At 40.1% G+C, this 25,208-nt stretch overlaps 1 protein-coding gene across 5 annotated transcripts in view; it reads left to right on the forward strand.

Annotated features, from left to right (window-relative positions):
- The window catches only part of DGKI (diacylglycerol kinase iota), a 295,355-nt gene that overhangs the window by 99,843 nt on the left and 170,304 nt on the right, over positions 1-25,208 (forward strand). For all 5 annotated transcript variants that reach the window (XM_020792200.3, XM_078376256.1, XM_078376255.1 and 2 more), the window contains exon 2: positions 19,575-19,683. In XM_020792200.3, coding sequence (XP_020647859.3) covers positions 19,575-19,683 — 109 coding nt within the window. The remainder of the gene's footprint in view (positions 1-19,574; positions 19,684-25,208) is intronic.

The raw sequence follows: 25,208 nt of genomic DNA on the forward strand, positions 1-25,208 counted from the left end.
GTGCAGTGACAATTCAGTTTAGTACACTGCTTATCTTCTCCCTTTTATGAAGGTGACTTCTTTAGAAACAATAATTTCAGACATGCTTAGTTTGGAAAAAAAGACATATCGGCTAAACACTCTTATTTTATCTCTAACAATGTATTCTGGAATATACAAAGCAATAGAAATACAATGCCTGTCAACCCTTCCTACGCTGGGGGCCTGGTTTGCAAATGTTGGTTGTATTTAGAAACAGTGTTTTAAAGGCATATTTGTGATAAACTTTAGTTTCCTGGCATTGCAGTGCCATCAAGTCTTAAGATTTGTGGTGCAACACCTTCAGGAGAAAGAGAGAGAGAGATGCTAAAGGTCGTTTTACCCACTGCCAATAAGCCCTATGTATATCAAATGTAAGCTTGCTGGGGAAATGAATTAACTTTAGATTTACATGTCTGAATATGACTTACAGAGGTTTCAAGCAGGACTCTTTCTGAATTCTATCTGGGTGTATCTGGTATTATGTGGTGGCATGGTTCCCAATCCAAGTACGAATATATGTAACCCTCCAAAACTAGGCTTTATTTTGTGCGGAGCAGTAGATACTGGTGACTGTGATCTCATGGGGATACAGTGGTGCCTTGATTTGCAAATGTCCCGACTTACAACCCTTTCGAGTTACAACCAGCTCCAGCCGCAAAATTTTGCTTCTACTTGTGGTCAGAGCTTTCAGTTACGAACAGAAAAAGGTCAGGGGAAAAAGGCGGGAAATTCAAATTGCTAACCATTGGTAGGTGAAGAGGCTGCTGCTTTGTAGCTCTTTTGCCCCAAGGGTTAGAGTGAGTGTGATCGGTAGAGGCTCCAGACTGCCTGGTAAAGTAAGGTGCTGCTTTCTCCTTTTTAAAAACTGTTCTGGGTGGGTTTTGCAGTGTGGTTTTGGGCTGGGGGGTTATGTTTCTGTGCTGTGATGGGTCTTGGGGGTTTGTTTGTTTTTGGGTTTCCACCCGTTTCCAATGGGTCTTGGGGGGGTTATTTGCTTATAGGGTTTTCCCCCCATTTCTGATGGGTCTTGGGGTATTTGCTTGCTTTTTGGTGTTTCCCCCCCATTTCTGATGGGTCTTGTGGGGTTTGGTTGCTTTTTGGGTTCCCCCTCCATTTCCAATGGGTCTTGCACGATCGGCTTGCTTTCTGCTTTTCTTTCTTTGCATTTCCGATTTGTCTTGTACGCTTCGCTTGCTTTTCTCTCCCCCCCCCCTTTGTCCATAAGGGATTAATCGCATTTCTGATGGGTCTTTCAGTGATTTTTTTCGGGTGATTTTTTTTTCTTTGGCCGGAATGGATTAATTGCATTTCAGTGCATTCCTATGGGAAATGGTGCATCGACTTACAACCATTTCAAATTGCAACCGGAGTTCCGGAACCAATTAAATTCGTAAGTGGAGGCACCACTGTATTTAATTTACTCCAGTTTGCACTGTACTGGAGCTATCCATGGTGCTGAACCCTCTCCCCTGAATAATATCAAACAGTCTGCTTTCTTAAAGTTCAGAGCAGATTAACTGCATCCACAACATGAAAGCCACCAGCCTTTGGTAGTAGGGTTTAATAATAATGCCATGCTGTGAAGTCAATTTTGATGTATTTCAATTCTTTCCAGGCTTTCCAAGGTATTGAATACTCAGAAGTGCATTCTTCTGCTGGTGCTCTAAGACTGGTCAGCTTGCGCAAGTTCTTCTTCTGCAAGGCACAATGAAGAATCAAACTCTTGACCCCTGACTGTGTGACCTGGTGTTTCACCTCACTGAGCCATCAAGGCTTTTAGATAGCTTTAAGAGCTGATGAGATGAGTTTGGTAGGGAAGAAGGCTATCAATACTTGTCATAATAGCTACATGTGACTTCTTGTTCAGAGTTAGGTTGCCTCTTATTTCTAGTTGGTGGGAAACAACTACAAGAGTGCAATGTTTCCAATGTGTCAGGCTCATAAGAACCTGGGAAACTTCCTTACACTAAGTTAGATTTTTGGTCAATCTAAGCCAGTATTGCCAACAGCTGACTGTTAGCAGCTCTCCAGAGCTTCAAACATAACTCTTTCCGAGTCCTATCTGGAGATCCATGTTTTTTCTCTGGTGGTCTCACGTCCAAATACTAACCCAGCCTGACTCTGCTCAGCTTAGAAAATCAGAAACAATCAGTGGTGTTCATGGCAGCATAGAGGTACAAGCACATGCCTTTTTCATAGGTATCTGGTAGACAAATAAGATGCTGAGTTAGATAGATCATCAGATCCCGAAAACCTATGAAGCACCAATTCGTCTTTGGTCCTGATACCCCACTTCCTCCCCATCCCCAGCCTCAGAAACATGGATTTCAAAATTATTTTCAGTCTTAATTTCCTTCAGGTTATCCATGGGTTAAAAAAATGTAGTGAAAGCTTTCTCTGAATTTGTCATCACTCTAGCTGTCAAGGACATGCTGAGTTTCAAAAACATGCTGATGGTTTTGTTGGTTGGAATTGCAGCAGCAAAAATTGCAGGGGAAGAGAACTTAGGTGCACCGCATATAGGTAAACGATGAGCCTGCTTGGATCGTTGCCCGTTCAATCAAGAATCAGAAGTGATTCCTTCTGCTATGAAAAAAAATTGCCATGAATTTGTAAGCAAATATTGAAATTGATTACAGAGTACCGGCTGTGAACCTCAGAAACATGTTTTTTGATGAGATTACGTGCTCCCTGCTGAAAACTGTCTGGAAACAATGTCTTTCTGGCAGAAAGTAAGACCAATAGCTTGGAGTCTGAAATTAGTTATGGCAGTATTGTTGAGTGACAGAGAAAGAAGCTCAAAGCCTGAAACCAACACAGAACCTTTTTTTTAAAAGAGGGGGAAATGTTGTAAAAATGTGTGGGCCAATCTACTCATATTGACTCAAGTAATTAAAACAGTAGAGGCTACGTTTGGGGAGTGCCTTGTAAAAATAATCACTTATAATTCTATGTTCTGAGCCCCTTAAAATAGCCTCTTACTGTTATAGTTATGGTTTCTTGAGAAAGCTTCTCATTGTTTTTTGATTTCCTGAAGTACCTTTGTTTAACACCCCCCCCCCATCAGAATATTGGCCTCTGGTCTGTGGTATAAAATGCATTGTCCTCCCACATGTCTTATTGTTACTTGATCACTCTCAACAGAGCATGAACCAGTAATACAAGACACAGCGTAAGCCAGCATGTCAACCATGGGACAGCCTTTTACCACCAGTTAGTGACAGCCCACCCTCAAGGCTAGTAAAGTAACTAAAAGTTAAAGATATATGATGAATTCAATGTTTTTAGTCCCCAATAAATTGCGGTTATAATATACTGTAAAGGAGACACAATTTGTTACTGGGCAAAAGCATTCATTACAAATTACCAGTATTAGTTATTTCCAAATCATGATCGGAGGAATGGAGACCAGCAAGACACATAAAAGTAGAGGTAGTCATGTTGGCTGTAAAACAAATCCTGAAATCGTACTAGACCAAACAACCATTAGGCCAATCAAAAAGGCACAAACAGGTATCGAAGCTTTTGAGATCACAGGCTTCTTCAGATGAGAAATTAGAAAAGTGTCTGAATGGAGAAAGAGAGAAAAGGGGACAAGCACTGATCTGAAAACCATGTCATCTACGTGGTGTCATAAGATGCAGTGAAGGAGCAAGTCTCAGGAGAAATTCAAACAGGGCTTATCAGGTGATGCTAGATTTCAGCCAGGATCAGCCGTAGACTTCCTGGAGCAAGAAAGGCAGGAAACTTTGGTCTTCCAGCTCAGAAAATACAAATCCCACAAAAAGAAGTGCAGAATTGTTTCTATTCTGCCTGAAATTGCAAGCTTCTTAGTTGGTGGCTCATGACCAAATATTCAGAAATATTATCAAGTAGAAAAGCAGCAGCCAGAAAGGGGTTCTTTTTCTCTGCTCGTGTATACCCTTTCTCCTCTTTTCTAGGGAATTCCTGCTCCCCGATCTCTAGTCTCTGGATCCAGGTGGGAGAAAAGGATCTGGGGGAGAGGAAAAAATTACAGTTGGAGGAGAATCACCTGTTCCCCGCTTGCTGTGTTCCTCTTTGAAGCTGCACCCTTGATTCAGGTTTAGCAGTGATCCATAGCTGCATTTATAGATCTGTTGTAATGATATACCTTATCCAGCACTGTAAACATAATAGAGAAGGCAGCTAGCTCTGTTTTCCTCCCTCACTGCTTTGCTCATGTGAGTAGCGGCAAGGCTGAAAAGCATAGGTCACAGCTTACACATAGGCAAGAATCCTAGATGGTATCTGGCTGCGGAGGCAAAATTTGTGAGTTCAATTCCCCACTACCACCTCTTTGTCAGGGGCTGGACTTGGTGATCTATAGAATCCCTTCCAGCCCTGCAGTTCTAAGATGATGGTGGTGGTGGTTTGCTTCTAGCTAGTAAATCCTACACAAAAGCAGAAACCTCTCTTCTTCACACTCATTGCTGCTTGTGTAGACAAAGCAGACAGAGGAGAGAACAGGGCTAGCCATTCCCAACTAACCAAGTTCTTTCCCTGGATTGGAGAATGATTTCACAGGGCTATATTTAAAGGGAAAACAGTAAATAATAATTATGTGCTGTCAACTTGATTCTGAATTAGTGCAAAATTTTCCAGGGTTTTCCAGGTATTGGGATATTCTGTTTACTGTGCCTTCAAAACCAGAGCTTAGAATAGTTACTTCTTTGGACAACAACTCCCAGGAGTCCTCAAGGCTGGGTAGGGGACTCTGAGAACTGTTGTCCAACATCCCAACTTTTCATAAGGTTTGTTCTGAATCAGTGCCATTGAAAAAATCTTAGCTGGAAAAGTGTTGTTTGGTTCGAATTCCCATCTTTAATGTGTGAGAATGTTCTATACTGAAAACATGGCTGTGAATAGGTCTCCAAACTACGTTGAAGGCAATCTCAGGGTTCAGAATAGAGATGGGCATGAACTGAACCACAAACCAGAAAAACCAATGAATCAGGCTGGTTAATGGTTTGGTTCGTGACCCCACTTTGCCAAAGCAAAATGAAGAGCTGTTCCCCCCACCCCTTGCAGCTTCCTTTTGCTGTTTCTGCACATGCACCCACCGATCAGCTGGGAAGCGAGCGCAGGCAGGTACATGTGCAAAGGCATCAGCTGGCTCCAAAAAAGGAAGCCAGTCAGTGGTTTCTGATGATAGCAGCGGTGAACCAAAACAAACCCTTGATTTTCTGGTTCATGCCGATCTCTACTTCAGAATGGATCCTGATGCAGTACCGAATGATTTGCATCCATTTCGTTTGATTTCTGCCCCACCTCTGAGTTGATTTATAAACCGCTCTAGCCTTGCACCAAAAAGCCAAAACAGCTATAGTTTTTGTTTCGCTTTGCTTTTGTACTAACCCACATGAAATCTGGCAACATGAAAGAGTAAAGCAAACCTGTCTACAGTAAATCAAAACTGTCAAATTTCAAGCAACCAGTTATCAGGGATCGGGGATTAGCATACTAAGGGTCCTTAACTTTGCTATATATATTTTTTTCAAAGAGAGAGAGAGAGAGAGAGAGAGCAAGCTGAAGCATACAGGACTCAAATAATGCCAAATTATTTTGGCACATGTGGGAGATATCCCACAAGCCTCTTTCTTCATTCCTGTTAAGTATTTGCTGTCCTTCTGTTACACCCAGAGTTTGTTGGCTGTAATGGCTGTTTCATTTCAAATATTGGGGCTGGCGTTTGATTAGATTTATCAGCTTTTCAGAATGGGTTTTGGTTGAGTAGTGTACCAACGATGACAAACCCTCTCTCACACGTGTGCACATGCATGCACAGAGTTTACATTTGTTTGTTTCATCGGCTGCCTTTCTCCCGATAAAAAGACCCAAAGCAGCTCACAATATTAAAAAGAATAGAATTAAAAGCATAAGTTAAACAATAAAAAAGAAGTACATTATACATTAATTAAAATACAGGTGAACAATTTAGTTGCTTTTAATTGTTCAGTTGTATTTTAATTAATGTATAATGTAATTTTTTTTTTAAATTTAATTTAAAATTATCTTAACTTTAAAAAAGCATTCAGGGACCCAGTCATGATTGTTAAAATCAAGAGCAAAGCTGTCATGCAGATAATGTTGAACTCCAGGTCCCATCAGCCTTAGACAGCACAGTTAATGGTTGCAGATGATGGATGGTGGTCAAACAACATTTTGAGAGGCATGGGTGTCCCACCTCTGGCATACAGCATGTGACCCTTGCAGTACAGTCCTGTGCATGTTTGCTCACTAGTTAAAGCCCCATGGTGTCCAGAATTGTGGCCTCACCTACATAGAACTCAGTGCAACAGTAGCTGCAAAGCTGATGGATTTGATTTGATCCCACTGCCACTGACTCATTGTGCAAATGCGAATAAATAATTCTGCTCCGAGCTTTATAGATAGAAAACAAGATGCTGGCCTGGTCACAAGCCAGATTTGGGAAGCAGCTGCTAATATCCTGAGATGTTTTGAAAGGAGCCGTTGCTGAGCATAGAATGTCACTGCCAGTTTCCCTACAGGAGGAGTTTTGTGCCAGAACCTGATTCATATGTTGTTCCACCTCCTTTGAAAATATTAGGCACAAAATGCTTGAGGAATCCAACTGAAATTGGGTGAAATTGGGTGGCAGAGGAAGGGGGGAATCCAAAAAAGGAATGGCAAGTTCGGAAAAGTCAGTTTTTTTGCCTATACTTCTCTGTAACTTCCAGACCATGTTGGTTGGGGGGTTCTAGAATGAATGAATGAATGAATGAATGAATGAACTAATTAATTTACTTACTTACTTACTTACTTACTTACTTACTTACTTACTTACTTACTTACTTACTTACTTACTTACTTACTTCAAATGTTTTTAAACTACCTTTCCCCTTAAAAGGGACCCAAGATGGCTTACACTATCAACAGTCTGTATACAAATATGAAACGGATAAAACAAATATCATATGAAAAAACATAATCAAACATAACAAAACACATTCAAAGCAGTAAGGTACCACAATCTCTTTAAAAATCCATTCAGGCAGCCAATCACTCACTCAGGGAAAGCTTGCCTGAAGAGAACAGTCTTCATCAGCTTGAATCTCAAACATAGGTTCTTTAAACTATGACAATGACCATACATGTAATGAATGTCTACATAGCACACAACCAATTTCATTTATAATTAGGACACAATGAATTTCAGCTAGAAGATTTTATTCAAATTAATGAATAAATTAATGAATGAATTCAAATTTGAATAAAAATGTTCATTGAGCCACTCCTGCAACAAACCCACCTAGGTTAATCAGAATAAGCCTGAAAGTAAGACGAACAATAGTTTTAATGTTTTCATAGTGTGAGACAAAGTTTACTTGGGTGCATTTCATCATTCTGTGCAAGAATTTTGAATAATTCCTGATTTGGATAAATAGGAGAAGAGTGGGATAAAAGAATTATGAAGAATATGTTAGTAAGGGTAAAGGAAAATTGCTATAAGGTAATATGGAGATGGTACTTAATGCCTGCAAAACTGAATACAATAAAAAAAATTTATCATCATTATGTTGGAGGTGTGAAAAAGAGAAGGGGACTTATTTACATATGTGGTGGCTATGTGAAGTAAGTAAGAAAGAATGGAAGCAAATCTTTAAAGAAAGAAGGGAAATAACTGGGTTAAATATTCAAATGTCTGCATTAACAGACTTATTGAATATGGTTGAGGAGGATCAATTGCTGAAAGAAAACAAGGATTTAATTGTAATAATGGTTACTGCAGCAGGGTTAATATTTGCAAGAAACTGAAAAAATTATAACCAAATCAATTTAGAGGAATGGTATAGAGAATAATGGGATATGGCAATTAATGATAAACTGACATGTGATATGAAAATAAGAGGAGGTGTATCAAAAATAATGATTTAAAGAAAAAAATGGAATGTATTCCTGGAATATGTATTTTGGAGAGGGAAGGGGTGTACGCCGGGGGAAAAAAACAATGAATTTTTTGAGAGAAGATTGAACAAAATTTTAAAATATTATTAATGCTAGCCCTGAGGGTGAAGGTGGCACTGGTGTATTATGTAATTGTATTTTATGGTGGTGTTAGGTTTATGTTGTCTATGTTTGATGTTCATTTAATAATCATTATAAAAAAAGAATTTGAATTATGCCTTTGATATAGAGATCAAGATCTGGATTTTAATGCTTCTTCTACATACACATATATGTACTGTATATAGGTCTGCAGAGTGTGAATATATACAGGGTGCGGCCCAAAAACCTCCTGGATTTCACTTAGCTGTTGTTCCATCGCTAGTGAAGTGGGGCAGGTCACAGTGGAGTCTTTTGGTAGCATATGCCTTACCATTTTCAATTGCCACCATGGCTTGGATAGGTATGCACCATGTGTTTGTCATTGAAGCGTTTATCAAAAACAACAAATCTGTGATTGTGGGCTTTTCATACCCACTTTGTGCTCGGTTGAAATGCTGCTGTTTTGGACCGGAAAAAAACACCATATTACTATGGGTAATCTTTGCTTCTAACGTGAAACACCACCACCCCTGTTCAAATCCTACTTAGCCTGCCATCTTATAGTTTGTCAAGGTTCATCGTCGTCGTCATCATCATCATCGTCATCAAGAACAAGAGTTTAGGTTTGCTCTCTCTGCATTCTCACAATAGTATCCTTATTCTTCTTATTATTAACATTCTGTCCCACTGTTCTTCCAGTAGCGTTCATGGCTCTGTTTTGCCATACGTTATCCTTCCAACCTGTCTGTGAGTTTTGCCAGGCTTGGCAAAAAGGACTGGACTAAATTTACCCATGGGTTCAGTGGGAATTAGAACACGAATTTCCCAAGTCTCTGTCCTGTATTCTAACCACTACCCTACCCTGCCTTTATATCTAAAAGGGGAGTAACACCATAAAAACATGCAGAGGAAGACTGAGGAAAATTGGAGATAATAAGTTGAGCCAAAGAGCTAAAACAAGATGCTGAAATGTTGTGTTGTAAAAAGCATGAGAAGAAAGGAAAGCTTTGAAAGGTATGTATAAGTCAAGATAGCTAAAGCAGTACAAATATTGGGGGAAAGTGATGCTCCAGTCAGCTTTTATTTATATTAATATTTGAAAGAGACAATGGAACATAATTTCAATTCATTTACATTAATGAGATCCATGGGGGATTTGACTCGAGTCTTGGTTCATTGCGGCTTGTGGGAATTTGAGAAAAAGCAAAACAGAGGCAGTATTAGAACACTAGTATCTGAAATGTAGATATGGGAGCATTTTTAATTAATAGATTTGCATTTTCTCCTCCCTGCGTTTCTTCTAATTTATCCCAGATGGTGAATGATTGTATGTCTCATTTGTGTGTTTTTTCCTTTAGAAGGTAATGCTGAAATTTATGTGTGGGACAGAGAGAGAGAGAGAGAGAGAGAATTATTTTTTATTTAGTAGGTTAAAAATATGAAGAAATATTCAATTGCAGGAATGAAATCTATTTGCTTTCTTTTCTGATAGCAAAATCAGTCACAACTACAGGACAGAAACCAACATGCACAGAAATGTGGTTGTGTCTGTTGGGAGTAAAAAGTTCAATTGAGGACTTAAGTTTTTAAAATATTCATATCTGGCAGAGGCAGTGATCAGCCACCAGTTTCCATCAAGCACAGCCTTGGCCCCATTGTTTTGCATAGAGATGGGATATTTGTTTTCATCACCCAGGGGAGACAAATACGAATATCACCACTGCAAGTGGCCAGACTTGTTGGGCCCTCCTCCCAGCGTGGGCCGTTCACTTACCATTTGTGACACATGCAGCTGTTGTTGTTTGCTTAGCAACAATCTCAGCAGTAGCTCGGCTGGGACTTCCCTGCCTCCCTGCACTGCTGACCACTCAGCAGGGAGACTCATAATCCCACCTCCTCACTGGATTGGTCAGCGGTGCAGGGAGGCGGGGAAACCCCAGCCAGGCTACTTGTGCAATTGGTGTGGCACAAACGATGATAGTTGTGTGTGCTGCACTGCAGGCATGAAGTGGATGGCCTGGTTCTGGGGGAGAGCCTAATCTGTGCAGCCACCAGTGGTGGTGAATATCCCATCTCTAGTTTAGAATGATGTCAAACCCCTGTGTTGGGTGTTATCTTGATCTTCTCCTGGTTCTATCCTGACTCCTTTTGCTTGGCTTTACTCCAGGGATGGGCAAACTGTGGCTTAAGGATGTTTTCATGACCCTACCAGCAAAACTTGCCTAGTGTTCCTTCCCACCTACAAAAAAAAAAAGCAAGCAAACAATATATATATACTGTATTTCCAGACAAAAAGCCTCCAGGAATGGTGTTCATCTTTTGACCCCTTTTGTACCACTTAACACCCAAAAGTACTGATTTTTTTTTTTTCAAAACTGGCAGTGAACTTCTGATCACTTCTGATTTTCTTTTTTGCTTCTCCCCTTGTTTTGGTAGCCTGAGGACCCCCTGGAGGATACCAGGAGCAGCAAATTTGTCTCTGGATGCATGAGAGCTACCATGCTGCTTTAGTCTTGCTGAGAGAGATCCAAGGTTTTTTTTTAACCACCCCAAAAGTGGTCATCTTATAGTCTTCCCTTCTTTGCATCTCAGCTGTCATTCATGGTGGATGAGCTGGGCAGCTCATGCATAATGAGTAGGGAGATGTCAAACAGAGCCCATTCTGAACTCCACTGTGGACCCATCCAGCTGTCCTTAGTCAGCTAAGAAGAATTTTCAGATAGGTCATGTGGCAATCCTAAAGTCAGTTTTCCAGATTATTCCCACCCAAACGGATGTTTTAATCATTGTGATTAGTTGTTGCTGCAGTATTTTTTAAAAAGGCACGAAGATAGTTCTCAGGTCAAGACCCTTGTGATGTCACAGGGATAGGCCTTGTGAGGTCATAGAGGCAGGACAGGCAAGGATTAGAAAGGATCTGGTGCTGCTTCTGGTCCTGCTGCTTCTGGAAACAAACACAACTTCTTCATTCCCCAACCCTCCTTGGTTCAAATAGCCCGATGGGCCCAAATTCATCCACCCATGAGTTCTCTTCCTTGTCCTCTCTTCTTGCTCACAGCATTAAAAAATGTTTTTGCCCTGAGTCAGTGACTCCAGAGGCTATCTGTAATGGAATTTGTGATCTCTAGATTGCCCTGAAATGGAGTGAGTCTTCCAGCTCAGATGTCAGTGGTACAAACTGAAATATTCATTTAGGACAGGCATGGATAAAGTATGGGCTGCAAGCTGCATGCAGAGAACTGATGTGACCCCCAAAGCCATCTGAGAATACCCTGTTTAAAATCCATTTTTGTTTTTAAAAGCTCTATATCTGCTCTTGTAGGCTTCCCAGAGTGGTGGCTTTTTGGTGACCAGGGGGGTTTGTCCCATAAGTGCCCCCAATTCCCCAAATGTAAGTGCCAAGGGAAAAAAAAAAGCTAATTTCTGGGTCTGATATGGAGTGTGGTGGGATTGGGGAGTGCATCTCATCAAGGTTTGCCTGCCTTTGGTTGAGGACGATGGTGGAATGTATGTGGACCTTCCAGAAGCTGCAGCTACCTTCAACTATTGTCAGGATATTCAGTGGTGAGGAATGATCATAGCTGCAGTCTAGCAACGTCTGAAAGGCGATGCATCCCCTATCTCTGATTTAAGGCTTGTAGGGTTTTAATGGGCATCTGTCTTTGTTTTCTAGCAGCAAAATGAGAAGCTGTTCTAATACTCAAAGGGGACATACTGGGGGCGGGGGGAAGGGAATTAAAGCCTACAAATGTGCCCAGCTTAGATAATAGACTAAACTGAAAAGGATGAGGGAAAAGGATTGTAGTCTGCTCAATGTGCATGATATTAAGGCAATAATTAAGCCTCCTTTTTTTGCAAATAGGTAATATTAGTGCCCTGGGGGATATTTTAATGAGATTAATGTTGTTGGCTAATTGGTTTTTTTAATGGTTCTTGGAGATTGAAGCTCAGCTCAGGATTTGAAAGAGGTCTTTGGAGAGTTTTCTAAATGCCCAACTATAAGAAGAGGGTTGGCCAAAACAAAGCTTCAGTCACAAAATCACATTCTCTTCCTGCTTCACAAATCAACAGTGTGCTCTTTGATGTAATCAGTAGAGTCTTGGGGAATTCTTACAGTAAAACAGACAGGGAAATGCAAGAATGCTAGACATCACAATTGCTAAGTTATGGCCCCCAAAAGTGGTTAGTAGTTTTCATTTTCCTTGTTCAATTCCAAAGCACACACAGCTGTAATGTCATGTGAGGTCCTTGTCATTCATGGCCTTGAAAGTGGGAAGTTAGAAGGAACCATTTTTACCTGCAGCTAGATACCATTTTGTCTGAGGTGGTGAGGAAAAGGAGATATAATAGTGTCACATTTCAAAAGTGATGCGCCAAGCAGCTACAGTACTTCAACAGTATATAGAGTAGATTTTCCAAATTTTAAGGGCATTTCGAGGCATTTGAGAGGCATGTTGATCAACATTTTTCAGGTTTCATGCCATTCTCTTATCAGTCCTAAAAGGTGTTTTCCAAGTCACAGAAAGTAACAGAGAGACAGTGAGCAGTATAACAAGCAATGTAATGAGTTACTTTTTTCTGTCATGGTGAAGAATCACCTTAATTAATGACCATAAACATTATCTGTTGCATTTTGAGTCATGTGATTCAGAATGTGATTTCTAATGTGTGTGTGTTTTGTTGTTTTGTGCTGTCAAGTTACCTTCAACTCAATGAGTCAGGTCCTGTCCTTTGCTACCCCCGGAAAACTCAAGTCTGTGGTTTCCTTTAGGGAGTCAGTCATTTCATATTTGGTCTTCCTCTTTTCCTACTGCCTTCCACCTTTCCAGCATTATTGTCTTTTCCAGAGAATCCTGCCTTCTCATATGATGTGCCCAAGGTAGGACAGCCTCAGTTTCAACATTTTTATGGATAGAGGGAAGCTCTTTTCCCTCTCACACAATACCAGAACCAGGGCCCATCCACTCAAATTGAGTGTTGGGAGAGTGATAAAAGACAAAATAAAGTATTTATTTACCAAGCATGTTGTTAGTCTGTGGAACTCCTTGCCATAGGATATGGGGATGGAATCTGGCCTAGATGCCTTTAAAAGGGGATTGGACAGATTTCTGGAGAAAAAGTCCATCGCAGGTCACAGGCCATGATGGGGATGTACAATCTCCAGGCTTCAAAGGAAGGTACCTCTAAATGCCAGATGCAGGGGAGGGCTATCAGGAGACAGGGATCTAGTTGTATTCTGTGCTCCCAGAGGCTTCTGGTGGGGCCACTGTGAGATACAGGGAGCTGGGCTAGATGGGCCCTTGGCCTGATCCAGCAGGACTCTTCTGATGTTCAAATTTTTGCCTCTAGAGATAGTTCAGGCTTGATTTGAGCTATCACCCACTTGCTTTCTGGCAGTCCAGGATATCTGAGAAGCACATAACCAGCATTACATTTGGAATATAAAAGTGTGGGTGATCTTGGTCTCCAGTGACACATCCTTACACCTGACAATATGTTCTAATTCTTTCTCTGCTGCCTTCTTAGTCTCAGTCTTCTTCTGATTTCTTGTCTGCAGTCTCAATTTGGGTTGATGATCGAACCAAGGTGTACAAAATTTCCATTTGAAGAGATCTCTATTTCAAGTTCAAGTTTAGGGATGTGGTGGTGCTGCGGGTTAAACTGCAGAAGCCTCTGTGCTGCAAGGTCAGAAGACCAGCAGTCGTAAGATCAAATCCACGCAACGGAGTAAGCGCCCGTTGCTTGTCCCAGCTCCTGCCAACCTAGCAGTTTGAAAGCATGTAAAAATACAAGTAGATAAATAGGTATCACCTCAGAGAACAGTGTTCCATGTCTAGTCGCGCTGGCCACGTCACCACAGAAACTGTCTACGGACAAACACTGGCTCTACGGCTTGGAAACGGGATGAGCTCTGTGCCCTAGAGTCAGACACGACTGGACTAAATGTCAAGGGGAACCTTTACCTATTTCAAGTTCAGTTTTAGTCACTGTGCACTCCTTATACAGCTCCATATATATGCATTCTCATATATATGCAACCAAAATCTCTCTTTACATAGCTCTGTCCACATGCAAGCAAAATCTCAACAATATGAGATAAAAGTTTCATCCTTGACACAACAGTATAGACATAGAGAGCATTCATGCTTGGTGAAGTTTTGACACAAATTCTGCCAACAGGGGAACTGACTCTGCTTCATGTGTGCTATTTTTTGACACTGTGCTTCCTAATTATCAGCCTTTGTAACAGCCTCCTAAACTGCTTTTGTAACTTAGCAGCAGCCTTGAGATGTCACTGGAAAGAATAGGTTATATGTGTCAATAATCATATGCAGCAGTTATTCTGATCTGTGGGATAAGTACATCTTCCATAGCCTATGCTTTCTTGTGATTAACATGCAACCCACACCTTAGCAAGGGATCTTGTAGGTGACATCAACACACTAAATGTCCTCCCAGTAACTGAGAATGGTGTTTTCCCATTGATCATAAATCCTTACCTGGTATATCCAGGAAAGAAGTTTTGTGAAAAGCATCCTCTTGGAAAGTTCACCATCATTAGATTTCCAAGGGATCTGGGCCAATGGTGAGGTTTTGTTACAAGATGTTTACCCACTTCTAATGTGAACCTGAAATTGTATCCAAGATCTGACATTGAACCATCTGTAGCTATTCATCAGACATGTTTACTTTATAAGCAGATGACTATTCATTGATAGTTTTTATGCTAGAGACTACTGGGCTACACAACATGACACCCAGCTGAGGACTTGACTTTGAGTGAGCAGTGGCAAATGATGCACCCGCAGGACTTCATTTTAATAATGATCCTGCGGATGATGCCAGTTACAAAGTTTACAATGCTCCTATGCATTAATTATTCATTCTTTCCCTTCTGTTACTCCATTTCTTGTGTCTGCTGCCAGAATCCCAGATTTTATACATAGGAATGAATGTCATCAGTTTTAGAATTTTTGAAAGTCAAAATTGACTAATGAATGTTCTTAAACGTTTCACCCGGTTTGTAATCTAATATCCTCTTGTAGAGCTCTACCAAAACAGTGGGAATGCCATCACTAGTAGTGGCAGATTGCTACTAATTAAACAGTTCTTTTTTCATTTGCAAGGTGTGTGTAGATTTGTTTCGCAGTGCATGAGTCTTATGCAACCAAATATTGGAAAAGGTACTCTTTAATTAGCAGCTGTCTTATTTTGCCAGTGATGTCAACTGCTGGTATATTGGTAGACCTCTGCAAGAGGATATGTCTTCTTGCAGAGAACATGGCCAATATGAAGTGGGATTTTTGCCCAATTAAAAAAATCTTAACATTTGTGTGATCTGTCAGTAGCAGCTCTATTATTGGGATGTTGTTGTAAAACAATAGCCATAGAACAGATTTACTGTCCTATATTTTGGGAAGGTGTTAGGATTTAGGAGTATAATGACTTGCATTTGGAACAGAGTTTCCTTTGCTAGTGACACTTGATATGCTGGCTCCTGTTGTGGAAATGGAAACATTGCTTGTTAAGTTTGCTTCCTGTTAAGAGATACTCTGGAGATTCTAAACCAGCCTCTCTCATGCCAATGCTCTCCAAATGTGTTTGGTGACACATCCCTGAAGGCAGCAATGAGGATGATGGTGGTTGTAGTCCAGTGCAGTTGGTGGAAACCAGGTTACGGAAGGCCGTAATAAGCAGTGAGGAAAGAGACCAATATGCCCAGAAAAAGAGATTGTGTGAGTTGAGCTTCCAGTGTTCAAAACAAGCACAACAAGAAGAAAATGAACATAGTTGTTGTACTTTGAGATGCAAGTGTTGGCATTTCCTCTTTAGGGGAAATTGAAGGGCTGCCAACTCAGTACGCTGAAGAGAAGGAGCAACGGTTCAGGGAGTAGGCAAAGCACAGCTCAAAGGCAGAGTGATAAACCACTATGGTACTGAGTTGACAATCCAGAAAAGGAGTGGTCAGAAGTGAGTTCAATAAACAGTCCTGTAGCGAACAGCCCTGCCCTCACCTGTCCGTCATAGTAGAACAGTGAAGAAGGAGCCAATGACTGGATGGAAGGCGGAGCCAAGGGGGGAGGGGGCCGGATATAAAGGCTGGTGTATGGAGTCTGAGAGAGATTCTGTGAGAGAGAGTGTGAAACTTAAAAGTGGACTAAGAGTGAGTTAGGGATCTGTGAGAACGATGAATGGAATAGAGAGTTAAAGGAGGTTTAAAGTACAGTATAGCAGTTTTGATTCAAATACGAGTGGATATCAGCCTGTGATTTACTTACTGAATATTAATCATATATTAACTTCCCTGATATAATAAATGACTTGAGTTTTAAAAGTACGCATGTTTCCATGATTAAATGGTATTAAAGCAACAATACCTGGTGCAGGGCGAGAACCTCGTGAAGGCCTGGGGGAATAGGGGCTTCAGAGGAAATTGCCACAAAGTGGTGACCAGTAGCGGGATTCGAATTTAATCCAGTAATGCCTAGACGCAGAAAGGTTCCCAGAGCAGAAAAATATATTTTAGTCAGGGGATCTGAAGTGAATGGAGTGGGTAACTTCCTAGAGCTTTTCAGGAGGGAAAGCTTAGTGGGAAGGCTCCTAAGCTCAGATTGGGGGGTTAAGATAGGGACAGGCTCTGAGGAAACCATTTCTGGAAGGAGTTTACCTCAAGTAGAGAAGGGCCTAGTTGGCTAGTTTGTCCTGAGCTCAAAGGATAGAGTTCTCAGGGGACTAAACGGAGGCCAAGGTCAGAAGAAGCTGAGGTGGCTCAAATCAGCAAAAACTAGAAAGAGTTACTCCTTGTTTATCTAACTGTGGAGTGGGCGACTCCCTTCAACACCCACAGCTCTCAGTTATTTGCAACAGCTGTTGCCTCCTGGATGCAATCAAGTGTTTTGCCTTAGCAGCATTTGACTATCTTACACTTTAATATGTCACTGTTCTTTAGGGGGACTGGGAGAGATAGGGTTGTCAGAACAACACTCCCAGTCCCATAACTTGATGGGAACCACCAGGCCAAATTGTGGGTATGGCAGCCTTCAAACCAGCAGAAGGTAGAGCAACCTCTCACCTGCATGTTGTTTGTGTACCCCTTCTGTACTGCAGGACTTGCAAGAATTCCCTGTAAAACACATTCACATTTGCAAATCTCAGGGAATTGCCATGGCCCCTATGGCACAGCAGGACTCTCATAATTAAGGCCTCTCTTACCCATAATTAAGCCAGAGGGGTTCCTGCTAAATTATAAGGCTGAGTTCTGAAGTTCCAGATCATGCTGTGCTCCCTGCACACATATGGGGAAAGCTACCAGTTGGGAATCTCAAGCCCTTCTTCTGTTCCTGGTCTCTTAAGGTGAGGCATAACTATTTCAGGTAGGGCAGGGCACCAATTCTTTACATACATATACTTTATTGTTACAGCATCAAGCCATACATAGTAAAACAAAATTGAATGCAGAACTTCAAGTACAGACATATACTGCAAAAGCCAAATCAAATAAACAAAAAGCAATGAAACAACAAATATAACAATATAAGACCAATGTCTAAGGGTTTGGCTATCTAGACTGGCTACTATGGCATGTCACCCAAAATTTCGCTACCAATTCTGTAGCAGTCTGATTTTGATCAATTACCAGTTCTTTAATGAAACACGAGAAAGTGATTTGCTTTTGAAAGCACCAGATTTGGGATGAAGGGAGAGGTTGATTGTTTTTTATTTGCAGAAATGTTTGCACACTGCCTTTCACCCCTCATTTAGAGCCTTGTTGAGGAACTGACATTTCTCCAGATGTTATATGACTACAATAATTATCTTCAACACTGGTCCATGCTGGTTGGAGTTCATGGGGCCCAGAAGATCTGAAGGAATATAGTTTTTTTTCCTTCCATTCCTGGGTCTGATGAATATAACTAATTTTGCCTTAGTGGCGCTGCAAGACTTCTTAAACTGCTAGATCTGGTGGATGGGATGTGGGAATACCATCTGGACTTCATGCAGCAAAACCACATCAGTAAAACAACCTTGCATGAACATCATCTCCCCTCCTAGTTTACAGTGGTCGTACAAATGCAATTATGAAATGATTCTGATAAGCGCAAAATACCTGTTCTTGCAGATGTTTATTGGTTATTTTGTACATGTTGTGTTCTGGACAAGACTTGTAAAGTCTTTTTACAACTGCCACAAAGTAATTTATTGCCTGTTGTTATGTGCCATCAAGTCCAATCTGACTTATAGTGACCCTAATGCGGTGTTAAGATAAGTAAGATATTTGAGTGTTTTTACCAATTCCACTCCCTCAGTGAGTTTCCATGGCTGAGTGGGGATTCGAATTCAGAACTCTTGAGTCCTGGTCTGTCACTCTGTCTACTTCACCACACTGGGAATATTGTTTCCATTACCAATGTGAAAAAAATTACTAGCAACTTGTTACATTAATTTCTGTGTTATAGTCATTGCTTTTTGTTCCATCTTTAAAAATAAAAAAGTAAGAAAATGGCCTAAAATGTGAAAAAAAAAACCCAACTCTCATATTGCTCCAAGAAAGCATTTTTACTCCCCTGAAGTCATAACTATGTGGCACTCATTACATAGTATTCAATAACAACATTACCAATCATCATGTTGGTTGAAAGAGGAAGATTGTTATGTCTTTGTTACTCCAAGAAATAACATGTCATAAGTATGTCATTGCTTGTGTAACATGTTATTATCAATCTTTGGTTAACTGCACAAAGCAGCAGAAACTTTCTTGAATGGAACACATGGTAGAATCCCCTCGTGTTGGCAGTTGCATATTTCAAAAGACATTCACAGCATATGAATTGGCTCTGACTGCCCTCTTTTGGTGACCAAAATCCTAAAGCAGTGTGTGTTTTTAAACAAATCAGATGATTTTCAGTAACTTACAGTGAGCATACTCCATCAGCAGCAGTCCCTGTTCTTGCAAGTAAGGGGGCGTTGTCGGTAAAAATTTCTGTCTGATCTAGTTTAAGCAGTGGAAAACAGAATATTTATATTGTGCATGTCAAAATGTACCTTAATTTGGTGTGGGAAATTGTTCACATTAGGTACCGACCAATTCAAGTTGGGAAATTGCGTAGAAACCAATTGCATATATTGGCAGAAATTTCCAGGTGATAGCTGTGTTATTTATTTATTTATTTATTTATTTATTTATTTATTTATTTATTTATATTTATACCCCGCGTATCTGGTCATTGCGACCACTCTAGGCGGCTTACAACATAAAAAAACATAACAATTATAAGAAAAAAATATTATTTTTTCTTAGCCTGTTTAGGTATTTGGCTGCAGAGCCAGAGGTTGGGAATTCGATTCCCTACTGTGCCTCCTTGACAGGAATTCGACTTGATGATCCATAGGGTCCCTTTCAGCTCTGTATGATGATGACTCTCTACTGTACATTATGCATGAACACTTTCTGTATATAAATTAGAAGGGGGAAATAGAGTAAGTTTCAGCCATTTTAGATCTCTTTTACTTCATCTCTTTCACAGGAAAGCCATCTCCAGGTCTGGCCTTCAACATTTGGCTCCTGTTCAGAACCACAACATTCCCATCACAAATGGACCAGTGAAGGAGTCTAGGATGACACTAGAATGGACTGTAGGTGTTTATTATTATTTTTTATTCCTGGATAATGAATGAATAGAATTTAATTCTTGTTTGAATGGTTTTCCTCAGGAATGGAATTTTAAGAGGTTTATTTGTTATGTGCCTTCTCTTCTTTGTCACGTTTGTATCCTGTGCTGTCAAGCTGTCAAACTAATATTTGAAACATATTTAGCATTTTAAAAAAAAAGGCATACTGGGAGGTTTAAGATTGCCTGCCTTGAAAGCCTGCAAATTACCGGTACATCTAGCCATGTTTTCTTGGTCTGAAGCTTGAGTCACCTTTTCAGGAATACTAGGAACCATCTGCACACATTCCAGTTTCAGCATACTAAATGTAATTATTCCTTCTTTTATTCCTGATTATGTATGATAATTATTCCTGATTATGCATCTAGATTATGCACCTAGAAGATCTAGGCCTAGTCTACACAAAGACAGTAATTTGTGTAAAAAAATAACTGTCTTTGTGTAAAAAAAAAAATCCAGGAGGAACATATGCTCCCCATATGTTCCTCCTGGATTACTAAGGTTATCCTCAGATGGCCTTTTCTGAGTGTCACTGCCCCTATTGATCTGACAGGTGCTTCTAAGGGAAAGGACCTCTACTGGTCCTCCATGTGAGAAAGGCCCTTCTGAAGTCTTCATTGGCAGGACCTACATACTAGGCTAATGCTGTAATCTTCTGAGCCTTGGGTTGTAAAATCTTCTCATACATACACATGAGATGGAGGAACTACAGCATTCTTCACCCTTCTGGGGAGGGTAGTGAGGAATTTCCTAGGACTCTCAATAGAAATTTTGCATTGTCAGGAACAATCATAGATGTGAAATTGCCATATTTTGCACAAAATTGTGCCTTTGTTTAAGCATTTGAAGCAGTAGATTCATTATTTGTGTCTTTCTTCATTTTAAGCCCCCCCCTCTCCGTGTGTGTGTGCGCATGTGCACGTGCACGCACGCACACGTAAACGCGTATTTCTGCATCTGTATTTGTGTGTATATTTTGCTTCCCCAGGGACAAAATAGAGACATTTCGTGCACATTGCAGAGACCTCAAACAGTAATAAAGAGCACTTTATCTTGTTCTTAAGTGGAAGTCAGGAATCTCACAGGCTCTTATGGTTCTTACTAGGGAGCCTCATGGCGCAGTGGTTAAACTGCTGTACTGCAGCCAAAACTGTGCTCACGACCTGGGATTCAATCCCAGGTAGCCGGCTCTAGGTTGACTCAGCCTTCTATCCTTCCCAGGTCAGTAAAATGAGTACCCAGCTCATGGGGGGGGGGGGAATGTGTAGCCTGCATAATTAACTTGTAAACCTCCCAGAGAGTGCTTTAAGTGCTATGGGTTGGTATATAAGCAGGACGCTTTGTTTTTGTTTTGTTTTTTGTTTTTTTTAGTACAGACTAAATCTATAAGAATGAAGAATTTGATGAATACTCTTTCCACTCCTATTTCTGACCTTTTCTACCCTCCCCTGGATTGGAGATGCCACAGTGGAGGTAGTAACTCATGGCACAGTCCACGAGAATAAAATTTTAATGCTTTCCTCTCATCCTGATTTGGTTCATTGATATAAGCGCTAAGAGTTATATCGATTTTGCTTGATTACAGGAATCATAAAGAAGGAAGGTATTCAGGGATCAAGGTGCAAGTTTAGTGTTCTTCTGACTATAGGCATCTTATGTTTTACCCACAGCGGTCCACTCCACAGTATTATAACAGTCACTGGAAGATGAGTGTGTTACTCTTAGGCAATGGGCCCATTTTAAGTTTCCCTCATGGGATTGGCACTAAAATTTATAAGAACACAGTTCCATCATTGTTTCAAGGTCTTATGGACGAAGAGAAACTAGATGTCTTCCCAACTGGGTTGTAGAAATAGGCCATTTTTTATATTTAGAAGGCTAATTTTGAAAGTCACAAAGAATGCATATGAAATTTGAGCCAGGAAAGCAGGGTGGGAAACCATTTAAAATAACCTTTAATATAAAGGTTGTTTTAATATAAAGGTTGTTTAAAATATTCTTAAATACAGTGGACCCTTGACTTACAGATGGCTTGACTTACAGACTTTTTGAGTTACAGACTTCTCTGGCTGCAAAATTTAGGTTTGACTTGCAGCCTGAGAATTGACTTACAGACCAGAAAAAAACCAAAATGGAACAAAAACGGCCTGTTACGGGATTAATCAGTTTTCAATGCACTGTAGGTCAATGGAGACTTGACCTACAGACGTTTTGACTTGAGAACCGCCTTCCAATACGGATTAAGTTCTCAAGTCAAGACCCCACTGTAATAATAATACTAATAATACTAATAATACTAATAATACTAATAATACTAATAATACTAATACTAATACTAATACTAATACTAATACTAATACTAATACTAATAATACTAATACTAATACTAATACTAATAATAATACTAATACTAATACTAATACTAATAATACTAATACTAATAATACTAATACTAATACTAATACTAATACTAATACTAATAATAATAATAATAATAATAATAATAATAATAATAATAATAATAATAATAATAATAATAATAATAATAATAATAATAATAATAATAATAATAATAATAATAATGAAAAAAATCAAAACCTGATCAAAACCAAAGGTTTGGCTATCTCTTTATTGGTGTTGCATATTCATCTGGAAGGTTTAATTGAACTCCTCAGGACTTACTTCTGTGTAGACATGCACAGGAATCAGAGCACGGGAAAGTGGTGGGTTTTTTTGACTGTAGTTCTCCAAATCCCTCAGCCAGCAACATACTGGCTGGGAGATTATGGAAATTGTTGACCAAAAATGGAATCTGTCCTGACACATTTGCATTGGAAATACATAAGCCCATTTCTATGGCTCTGTGTTCTCCTTTTCCCTTTATTTTCCTTACAGGAACTAGAATGTCTTGACAGGGAATGGTCAGCTTCTTTGGTTAATGTGCTTTCTTAAGCAGTGAAAAATATTTGAGACCTTCAACATTAAATTGATACAGTAGGGTTTGTACTGTCCTTTCCCACCTCAATCTGCCCATTTCTTTATAATGACCGACTTTCATGGTGGAAGGAAAATCCTTTTATGTTTCATCCTGTTTAAACTGTCGAGGAAGTTGAAAATGAGAAAATCGGGACAAAATGTTGACTGTGCAGGTGATTTGTAAGCAGTCTGCTGATAGACACCATTTGGCCTGAAAGCAGCAGTGTTGATTGTGACTCTTTTTCAGTGCAGAAGCCAAGATGTCAGACATGGTCAATGCATTTTCCATCATGCCACAGTTCTGGAGTCCCTTTGCTTAAAGCAGCGTATCATAAATTTTCTCTTTGTGATTAAGCCAGGGATAGGAAAGGATGGAAGCCAGAATCCTTTTGAATCTGCATTATTCTGGTTCATGGTTGTTTGCTAGGATTTGTAAATACATTTCTCCATCCTGGAGCTCAGGCTATCATGGAATATTTCATGGGCAGGATATGGAAGACCCATCTGTGGCCCTCCAGATACTGAAGGACTCCAACTCACTGTATTACCTTCTAGCATAGCTCAGTGCCACCAGCGGTGGTTGATTCCAAGATTCTGATCTGCCTTTTGGCTCAGCAAAGATGGGGAGGGTTTGCATACAAATCGTTCTTTTCTCCCCAATTTTATTCCAAATTCTAAAAGTCCTGTTCACAGGAAATTGATAGTACAGTATCTCATAAGAATGCTTTAAATAACTGCATGCATGAATGAACAAACAAACAAACAAATAAAATAAGACTTTTCATATTGATTGGATACAGACAAGTATCTCACACATGGAATGCCATTTTAAAAGCATCTTATATTTAGAATTTGTAATAATTTGTAAAATGCCATTGAAATTTTCAGATATTGCTGAAATATGTTCTAAGAGTATATTCTAGCTAAATGGTCTTTTTGAAAAAATACTAATCAATAAAGCAAATGTGATAGCTCCGCAAAGTGGCCTCAGTTGATCTTTATAAAACATGAGAAAATCCCCTTGCCCTAAATTTATGTAAGCCTTTTAAAAAGGCAACCCTATGCCTGTTTTCTCAATGCAGTTGTAGGCAGAAAAAAGTTCACCTTCCTCAAGGAATTTTCTCAAAGTGGTATTTAAAGTAAACATGGGCAGACCAATGAACAGACAGATGTGTGGATGAATGGATGGATGGATGAATGTTTTGGAAAGCTTCACTAGAAATAGGAGCCACCAATAAAACCAGTATAATTACGGAATGGCCAATGCAAACAAGTGAGTCTTTCAGATCCTTCCTGAAGTTCTACAAAGAACGGCTTGGAGCAGGTGGTTGCTTATTAATAACCAATAAGGAGGACATAAGAGTACTTCAATTTGCATAAAATTACATAGCCAAAGTTTTATGTACAGACGCAAAATTAGATTTTGAGAATAATTTAAACAGAATTATAGTGCATCTTGTTTGTGTGGAGAAAACTGACCTTTGTGCCTCTTGAGCCTGTTTTCTAACAGCGCACTACAGATCAAGGTCCTGAATATCCTCTTTATGTGGCTTTATCTTAAAATCAGACTTGGGTTGAACAGCTCTTGAAATGGAGAACACCTTCATAAGAAGGATTGTGTGCTGGTAGTCCATCATATGAAGGATTATTATCTCTAGAAGAGGAGATGAACTGCTGGATAGATCGGTGGTTCAGGTCCCTGGCTGAGGAGCCAGAGGTTGGAAGTTTGATTCCCGCTCCCCCCGTGCCTTCTTGAAAGGGGCTGGATTCAATGATCCATAGGGTCTCTTGAAGCTCTGTAGTTCTAAAACTATTACTGTATGTTATTCTAAGATTATTATGGCTGTCCTAACCCTGATAAAGCTCTGGTGGAGCCAGACTTCAGAAGTGCAAAGCCATCAAAGAAAAGAAGCTGTTTACTTAAATTCATCAACCTCATTGCCCTGGGAGACCCAGTGTGGCGTATTTGCTAGAGGGCTGGACTAGGACTTAAGAAACGTGGGTTCAAATCCTCACTTGCCATGGAAGCTCAGTGTGTGTGGGGTGAGGGGGGTGAGTGGAACTATTAAAATCACTCCTTATCTTGAAAGTCCTATTAGAGTTGCTGTACATTGCTTCCAATTCGATGGCGCATCATACACACACAAATTGCCATTAGAAATAGGCAACTAAGAAAGGTCTCTGTTGATGACCTCAGAGTGTATACAGGCTGCTATGGGGGAAGGGTAGTCCTTCAGATAACTTGGGCTCAAGTACAAGAACATAAGAAGACCTTTGCTGGATCAGACCAACAGTTTTCTCTAGTGTGTTACTGTAGATGCATTGGCCAATCCGTTGCCTAAGAGGAACCACTGAAAGATATAACTAAGAGTCCTGTGGCAGCTTAAAGACCAGCACATTTATTATGACTCAGACTTTTGTGAACCGAAACTTATTTTACCGAGTGTAACTTGTATGTAAGAAATACTGCACTCCATAGAGTTTATTCCTGGGTAAGTATGGATATTACTACA

The sequence above is a fragment of the Pogona vitticeps genome, chromosome 5 (genome assembly GCF_051106095.1).
Source record: "Pogona vitticeps strain Pit_001003342236 chromosome 5, PviZW2.1, whole genome shotgun sequence".
Lineage (NCBI taxonomy): Eukaryota > Metazoa > Chordata > Lepidosauria > Squamata > Agamidae > Pogona > Pogona vitticeps.